This window comes from Elaeis guineensis, chromosome 13 (genome assembly GCF_000442705.2).
Source record: "Elaeis guineensis isolate ETL-2024a chromosome 13, EG11, whole genome shotgun sequence".
NCBI classification, from domain to species: domain Eukaryota; kingdom Viridiplantae; phylum Streptophyta; class Magnoliopsida; order Arecales; family Arecaceae; genus Elaeis; species Elaeis guineensis.
Genome location: NC_026005.2, coordinates 66,126,147 through 66,135,230, shown reverse-complemented (window position 1 = coordinate 66,135,230; position 9,084 = coordinate 66,126,147). Strand labels below are relative to the sequence as shown.

Below are 9,084 nucleotides of genomic sequence, written 5' to 3'. Positions count from 1 at the left end.
GGTTACTTGTTCCATCCCCCACACCCCTCTGGCAGCAGCAAAGCAGAGTTCAAGTGGGTGGCCGATCCGCTACTGTGGCATTGCCGTTTGATACAATAATCTCAGGATAGAAACTGTGGCTCATAAAAAGAGGCTCTTGGTCTTGTAACCCATCATTTAATTCCTATCTATTGCTAATAAGCCATATTCACATAGCAGATGATGATCCATGCTTCATGCTAATCGATGAAGGAAAGCAGAGGACCAAAGGGTATATCATCTAGTTGGATCCAACTTTATCTAATAACAAATGTTTTTATAAGCAAATGTTTAGTGAGAGGCCTTTCCTCTATTGAGATTCTACGGCAGTTGAAGGTCTATATTCCATCCATGACACGCGTACATCAATTTAAATAACAGAATTTCCAATACCAGCACATGCTTCTCCAATACATCTTTAGTTTGCAGCAGAACGAGCCAGTTGGTCAAAGAACTCGTTCATTGTAGGTGAGAACAGGCGTGAGAAAAAACCGGCAACAAAAAAGACTTCAATTAGCGAGGCCCTTGTCAACCATCATCAATTTAAACAATCGAGTGAATTAACTGAAGGTGCTCGTTGACAAAAGAAGGAAAAATCTGAGGGGCCTTCCAATTTCCCTGCTGGTCATTTCCTTAATTGAAATGATTGTTAGCTGAATCTATCCCCGACACCAATTAGCTTGCACTGCTGACATGCCAGTTCAGCTCAGAAAGCAATATATACATTTGATATTAAAACTAACTTGAGGATTCACTCCGAAGGATGGAGTTGAGTTTAACATATATTAAAAATATGCGACAGAAGACCCCAGACGTATCGCGTGCAGCAGCTGGCAATTGCGTTCACAAAATATGATCTTCTAATGGTTCCCGAACCAATACGCTGCAGGTTAAAACAAATTATGAGAAGAAAATAATATGAGCAAAGCAATATGCTCCTAAAGCAGCTGAATTCACTGAATTAAGGGCACATCAGGTGGTTAATTCGCAAGAACAGACCATTTGAAACGACCAATAGCAACGGTTAAATAACCAATAAACACATGGCATTTTGCTGGTGGGAATAAAAAAAAAAAAAAAGAACAACTTGCGAGCTTGATGATTATATATATAAATAAATACACACACATATGTATATACATACATATACATACAGATAGATAGATAGATACGTACGCATACATGTACACACACACATACATACATACATGTATGTATGTGTACATGTATGCGTACATGTGTGTTTGTGTGTGTGCCTGCGTGTGTATCAAAAATCAAGAATACGAGTAAGGAAAATGTTGACAGCTACCACAATGAAAAACTGAGAAAAATAACTAAAATAAATTGGAAGTCAGATTGTACAAAAAGAATACTGATATATGTTGTAGTCATACTTCACTCGACTTAAGAAACTAATACAGCCTGATACAAGTGAAATTATATATATATATATAATTAAATGGCATGATCTCCACAAATTTCTGAAAATTCTGCGATCCAGTGAGATATCAAAACATCATATGAAACAGAGATAATCACAAACTAGAACATAAGTTTCAGCTTGTAGGAGTAAAACCAATCTTCAAAGGAATAATTACACTCATTCAAAAGAAAGAAAAGATGTTCAACTTTGACCCAAAATGATTAGGTAAATTAAAAGTAAATCAAATTGTCCTGTTACAAAAACAGAGACAAGAATTATTTCATTTGTTTCAGGCATTATCATCATGCTTTTAACAATGGTACACGATCCAAAGGTTCCAGATTAACATTATATCATGATCAAAATATAAGGAACGATCTACATCTGATAAACATAAAAATAATAAGCTAAAGGAAAAACCAAATATAAGTGACAGAAAACAGTCATGTTGTTCATCAATTAATGTGACAAATTGTAGTGGATGGTGGTTGTATATCTGGTGACTTCTCGCCTCCCTTACAATCAGAAAAAGAAAAAGATTAGTGATTATAGCATAACAATCTATTCCAAGATTTTGACTTTAAGAATTGACCATTGTAGTAGGACACCTACAGACGAGTGAAGGTATTTTACCACTGACATTGTAGAATCCATTATAATTCAAGGCCTTTTCACCTAATCTAAGTTCACATTTTTCACAATAGATAAAACCATTAAATTGGTTAGTTAAGAAGTAACACCACATTATCCTTATGCTTGATACAAAGCCAAAAAATATCAGTCTTTAGATTCAACCAGTGCCTTCACATGTTTGACCCCATGGTTCGCCCTACTAGACAATATCACCCTGTAACAAGTGGTTCTATACCGCAGAAACCAGATAGCAAACCAAGTAGTATTGGGGATGTAATGAGCATTGGTACCATGAATTAACATATATCAACACTATAGCAGCAAAGTAGTGGTACAAATATCGAAACTGGTACTGTAAACCATTATATATAAGAATTACTAAGAAATAATCTGGGTTTAACTCAAACAAATCAACTTCTATATCGGAGCACATCTCATGGCTAGAAATTGAAGATGGAAGCCTCCATGCATCCAAAGCAAGAATAAGATTTCTGGGATCAGTAAACCAAAGCGCACATATGCTTTCTTAAGTAAAAAAAACTGTGCATCAAAAAAAAACGTATAGAAAGCATGTATCAAACACTGTTCGATATTTGAAATGGAGCATCATGGAAGGCTACTTCTTAAAAGAGATCTGCCAAGAAAAGTTCTTATGCTGGAGATGCAAATGGAATTTTCCTACCAGGTCTGGTCAAGATATAGATTAATGGTTTCATAAATATAAAAGTCACCAAGATGCAAGGGAGAGTGGGGTTGTGCTTGAAGCATGTGCTTTTCCAAAAGCAAAATAATATTGCTATTTTTCAGAGTGTCATGCTCATTAAACTGCAGAAAGAATTTACTCTGAAAATCAAAAATAATATAAAAGCAAGTTTCCAGTCAACAAGCTGGATTTTTGTCTATTTCCATTAAAGAAATGAATAGTTTTGTGCTCTCTTAAGTAAGCATAAAGCAAGTGATATCATATATGGGATAATATTAGCCAGTTCGGTTGGTGCTATGGACCAGATCTTTAGTTTGATGTGTTGATGCTGAATTCCCATATACATATAGTACCAGTGCCCTCATATGTTCCCGTGGAGTCAAATCCTTCTCTTATTAAATCGTGTTCAACAAGTTTGTTAAGTGGAGTTGATGTTGTTGTTGAGGAATAATGCTAACAAACACTTAATAAGGGCAACTACGAGATGGAAACAGAATGACCTTTATTATCAATCTGTTACACTGAACAAAAGCTTCTGATGAATAGCGATGAAATTTTTAAGTAGAATTTCTAAGCCAAAAGGAAACTGAAGTTGTTGGTAGCACTAGCATTTTATTCACTGTTATTCTATTTCACTGCCTTTTCATTAGTAAATTCTAAGTCCTTATTCCTGAGGCACAGGACATGTTTTCACCTAATTAACCATATTTCACAGATAGATGTAGCATGCTAATAACACTCAATCACTAGTTTGTTTTTCTCAAGAAAAAAGAAAAAATTCAAAATAGCTCTCTCTCTCTCTCTCTCTCTCTCTCCACACACACACACACACAACTGAAAATCTAAAGCTGCAGACATCTTTCAATGCACGCATAGTTAGTAAGCACAAATTTGTACATGGAACTCAAAGCACTATGATACTTCTAACAAGTTAATAAATTATGGAGAAAGGGGAATATACATCAACATATCTAATCTCACACTGGAGACCTCTTTATCAAGTTTGGAATCAAGTGATATGCACACAATTAAAGAGATTATGATAGAGTACCACTTGAAAATTGTAACTGAAAGAAAGAAAGAAAAGAATAACAGTATATGGAGAGAACTATGCTTGCTTGGCATTTTCATAAAACTCGATCCTTTTTGTACTCCCATTCAAATTCTCTCAATATCAGATATACATGACATAGTCAGCATGCTTTATTAAGTAGGGCTGGAAGTAGGCTCAGGCCGACCTAAGGCCATTGGACCGGCCTGACTATGAGCCGGACTATGAGCTACACCAAAGAAGTTTCAAGTCGGATTTAGACTTCAAATTTGAACCCATATTTTCGGCCAGGCTCGGATAGTTCTTCAACCTGGCATGAGCATGAGCCCGAACTAAGCCCACAAAAATTAACAAAAATAAACCAAAGAACACAGCCAATGACAACCCTTCACCCCCTGGCTCCTACCCAAGCCCCCCATTCGACTCAATCCTACCACTTATTTGCCTGCACCAACTGATTCTCTAAGGACTCATTTTATTCGCGGGAAACACTTTTCTTCCCAAGAAGTAATTTTCTGGGAAGTAACTTCCTGGGAATAGGATTTTGGTATGTTTGGTTGACCATGGAAAAATGACTTATTATAAAGTAGCTTATGTTTGGATAAACACCTATTTTTCTGAAAAAATTGTGTAAAATACCTATTATACCCTTAGTAGATATGAAATCATACATTTTTACTTATAAACTTTATATAAATATTAATATTATATTTATATTAATATAAATATAATATTAATATATTATAATATAACAATAGACCATAATAATTTATTGTATTAATATAATACTAATATATTAATATTATATTAACATAATATGAATATTTTAATAAAATAAATTTATTAATATAGATATAAATATGATATTATATTAGTATAAATATTATATTAATATTAATAAAAATATTATATTAATTAAATATTAAAATAATATTAAAATATAATAAATATTAATATTATATTTATATGAATATTAAGATAATATTAATATAAGATTATATTACTATTCAGTATTTCATCCTAACCATCTATTGATATTTTACTAAATTTTAATTATGGATCTGAAAAGGATATTTTAGGAAAGAAAAAAATACTATCATTTTTCATGTCACGGGAAGTGCCAAAACCCACCTTCTCCACGGATTTTCATTTCTCATGAAATGTGGGAAGTAACTTACCATGAGAAGTACTTTTCCACTCTCTCTCTTAAAACTCCAACCAAACAAGAGGCACTTTCTTTATTCCCAGGAAGTGCCTCTTTCCCCCTCCACTTCCCGCCAACCAAACGAGTCCTAACACCCCTGCCCTTGCCATGGCTCCTACATAGACTCTGACGCCTCACTGCATCCCCGAAGGAGCTCTCGAATGACCCCACCCACCTCATCTTCATCAACAACCCCACCATGGCCAACAAGCACTTTGAGTTTGGAGGCAACTCCATCTGCACCATCAAGTATTCCCTCCTTCCTCCCCCGCAACCACTTAGAACAATTCCACCGGAGGTGGCGGTAGCTAGCAACAGCAATGCTGCAAAGACTAGTGTCATGAGGGGCAACAAGGTGGCGAGGGGAAGCTAAAGAAGAGCTTCTTAATGGTGAAGAGGTCGGAGGACCTATGGGCGGACTTCCAATGGTCGATGGCAAAGATGGTGGTTGTAGAAGATATACGAGATTGGCCCAATCGGGCTTAGGTCGAGATTGGACCTGAACTTTTCAAAAAAAAAAATTCGACCTTAGGCCCCGCACAAAGCCCAAAAAAATTTTGGGCCAGGCTGGTGGTAGGGGTATCATCCAGACCAGCTCAGCGCATTTCCATTCCTAATAATAAGCCTCAAATACAAGTTTTAACTTAGATATTAGAAATTTGAGAAGTTTGAAATTAATTCACAAAACCATGTGATCTAGCCAAACTGCGCAATTCATCCAAAACTCTGGCAAAACAAGTACCCTACCCACAAAAAGATTCCTTCCAATTCCTAGTGAGCATAAATAGTTGCTTTAAGAAAATTTTTAAACAATCAATATCAAGTTTCATATGGATTTGCATGTCTGTTAAAATTTATTAATTTAGTAATAGATTAAGAAGTCATAGAAATTGCATTTGGCGTATCTAATTGATTAAGTCAATTGCACAGGCAACTCTTATAATTTTATAGACTACAAATCAAGACTAGAAGGAACAACATTTAATCAAAAGATAAGACATGTTTGGTGAACAAGTTTAGCTTTAGTAGCAAGAATCATTGATTTAGGGTAGCACATTGACAACGGAATTCCTATAATATTGAACCTACTCTCACCTTTGAAGTACTTCCTTACTCTAGGAGTTAATAAAATACCCACTTCCCTCCACCCGCACTTGCAACTACACCATGTAACTCTGCCACAAACCCTAATCTCTCTCTCTCTCTCAAAACATATACATATTTGCATTTTTATTACTATTATCACTTTCCAAAACTAAAACTTGATAATCCTTCCAATTTTAAGGAGCTAATACTTGGTCTTTAAAAGTTGTTTCCCTTTATCCTTATGGATTAAAAGTTTAGCTCTATTGGGAAGCCAAGAATAAAGAGAGAGACAAATCTTTTATCAAGTAGTGCTACCACCAAGAAGACCCTCATAAATGGAATGAGGACAATTTTTTCAAAATAAAATGTGATGCAAAACAAGATATGGCTGTTTGATCACTGAAATGTTCCGATTCAATTTATCCTACTAGAAATTCTGCATATTCAGATATCTTTTTGAGAGTACTTACATCCAAAGCATCATTTCTAGAGGGTCCTGTCACTATTTTTTCGTCAAAACTTTTTGCTGCATTTAGTGAAAGACAATAATACACAACAAATTTATAGGTCAGTAATCAACTACCATAAAGACCGTTTAAAATGCAATTTTACATGTATCGAATACGTGAGAGCAAAAGAAAAAAATAAAAAATGAAAATACATATTTAAATGATTGCTGAAGAAACAACACAGAAATAAATGTTACATAAAATACAATTACATCCAACAATATCTCATTTTGGAAATAGGCATAACATAGAATCCAACTAATTAGAATATTTAACGACAATTCCTAAAGGCAAATGACTACACTGCTGATTTTAGTATTTTAAAAATGTTAAGCCTACCTTGAAAGCCGCAAACTTCATCTTGATCAAACCTAATGTCCCATACATCAACCATATTATCAAACACTACCACCATTCCAACACCAACATGAAGATGTCCTACCTTGCAAGAAAAATACATCCAACACCAGAAAAATAGGAAGGGAGCAGAGGTTTAAAAAAGAAAGAGAAAAAAAATAGGTGCACACATGGTGATTAATTAATATACCATTTACCAGAAAAGAGAAAACACAGCGGCCCAACACCCCCCCCCCCGGCGAAAAAAATTTCTAGCTAGTAAAAGCTATTGTAACCTGTAATCTAGAAGTCTCATGATCTCTATAAAGCCTCTACTATAATCCATTATCATAAGTAGACTAAATATAACACAGGAATCCAAAACAGGCTGGCAGCTCCAACCATCACTGTTTATATACTCAAAATATTGGATGACAAAAACCACAGAACAGTATCATGAAGCGATTTTCTACTTAGGCATAACATGAGAAGCATGGATAAATCTAAGAGTTGATTCTTTCTTCTCCCTTCTTTTTCTCATTTTTTGCACCCAGGAAATGGGGGAAGGAACTTAAAACTAGTCTTAACCGGCGGCTTTCCAAAAAATAAAGAAAAGTGAACAAGAATCTTCCATAGTTAATAGAATGCACATCAAAAAAATAAAAGCAAATCAAGGTGATACAAAGTTAAAAAATTCACCTCTAATTCACTAGTTTGTAGGCTTAAGCCTACAAAGACAGACCTCCACACCAGTACTTATCAAGTTCTCCACACATGCTTGAAAGACCTCAGGAACACCATCAGCAGCAGCAGCATCCTTGGCTGTAAAGGTTATATAAAATATCACACCAGCAACCATCTGCATGTTTACCTTGACCACCTCCACAAGCTCATAATTTGTTCCCTACAAGAAATTTTTTCCATATGGAAAGAGAAATTTCAAGAAAAAGGAGAAAATTTCTTTCATCTTTTGAGCTTTCCGCTTTATCATGATGGTACATCACAATATGTATAGAGAAGTGAAATAAAGGAAATAAAGTGATAGATTTAAAATGAAAAACATACATAATCGTTATTGTACTTCTTTAGGGCCAACTTTGAGAAATCGGCACATTTCCTCCAGTCCTGTGCTCTGGGTCCTTCCAAGTCGAACTTGCCCCGTAAATATGCTACAAGCGGACATACCAAAAAATCACCATCCGAATCCTCTTCCGGTTCCCCATCACAGTCAAAGAGCTGTAGAATAATATATGCACGTACATGATTGAGGGAACAGGAAAAGGAAAAAGAAAAAAGAAAAATCATAAATATTGAGGAGAAACATTAGCGAAGGACGGATTGACGGAGAGGATGCATGGATCTTCATATGCTTGGTAAAATTAATATGGAGCAGAAGGAGAAGCATACTCGGGATAAGATAAAGGGAAACGCTAGGGTTAGGGTTTGGAGAAGCATCGGATCGCATTAGATTAGATTAGACTAGGAGATTAGGGTGAAAGGATTTAGATCACATACATAGTTATTGTAATAATATTCCTCGGCCATGTCACAACCAGTGGAGTCCGTCCTTTCTTCCCCCGATCCGTCGGTCACCGACTTCCGGTTTTCCTCGTCTGATCCTTCACTCATCAATTTCTGCTTTTTCTCCGGTGGTTCCGGAGATGCCCTGTCCGTGGGAGGGAGAAGATGGGCGGAGGAGGCCATGGAAGGAGGCTGAGAGATGGAGATCGAGAGAGGGGACGGGGAGCTTAGGGTTCCTGAGAGCCTTTATCGCGGGTGCGGCCCCGGATGCGTTGTTTTTTTTTTTTTTTTTTTTAAGTTCGGTAGCGTTTAGTTGCTGGGAATAAGGTGGAATAAGGATTTATTCCATCTTATTCATCCTTATTCCATCTTATTTCCCAAAACACGAATGGCAATAGGATCCGGGGATTTTACAATTTGGGTCAAAAGTACATTAAAGGCATCTAATTCCCTTTCATCTGATTTAAGTTATTTTATATTTCATCATGAAATAATTTATTTAAAAAAATAATAAAAAATAATTTCATCTTATCAAAAGATGGGGACGTAAATTTTCAACCAAATACAAAAATAAAACAAAAATAGTAAATAAATATTTTA

The 9,084-nt window shown here is 35.6% G+C and overlaps 1 protein-coding gene across 4 annotated transcripts; it reads right to left on the bottom strand.

Moving 5' to 3' along the window:
• Window positions 1-595: 595 nt before the first annotated feature.
• LOC105035980 (uncharacterized) lies at window positions 596-8,776 on the bottom strand. 4 transcript variants are annotated; one of them, XR_012136286.1, is made up of 5 exons: window positions 8,479-8,776; window positions 8,029-8,199; window positions 7,663-7,867; window positions 6,967-7,069; window positions 596-901 (listed from the first exon to the last, which is right to left on the bottom strand). XR_012136286.1 is itself a non-coding variant. In XM_073247635.1 (4 exons), exons 1-3 carry the CDS (start codon window positions 8,665-8,667, stop codon window positions 7,673-7,675), a joined length of 555 nt encoding a protein of 184 aa, XP_073103736.1. In that variant the 5' UTR covers window positions 8,668-8,774; the 3' UTR covers window positions 596-901; window positions 7,663-7,672. The 4 variants fall into 4 exon arrangements, 2 of the variants coding, with proteins under 2 accessions (XP_073103736.1, XP_073103737.1); XR_012136287.1 differs by having other exon boundaries at window positions 6,967-7,065; XM_073247635.1 differs by lacking the exon at window positions 6,967-7,069 and having other exon boundaries at window positions 8,479-8,774.
• Window positions 8,777-9,084: the final 308 nt, after the last annotated feature.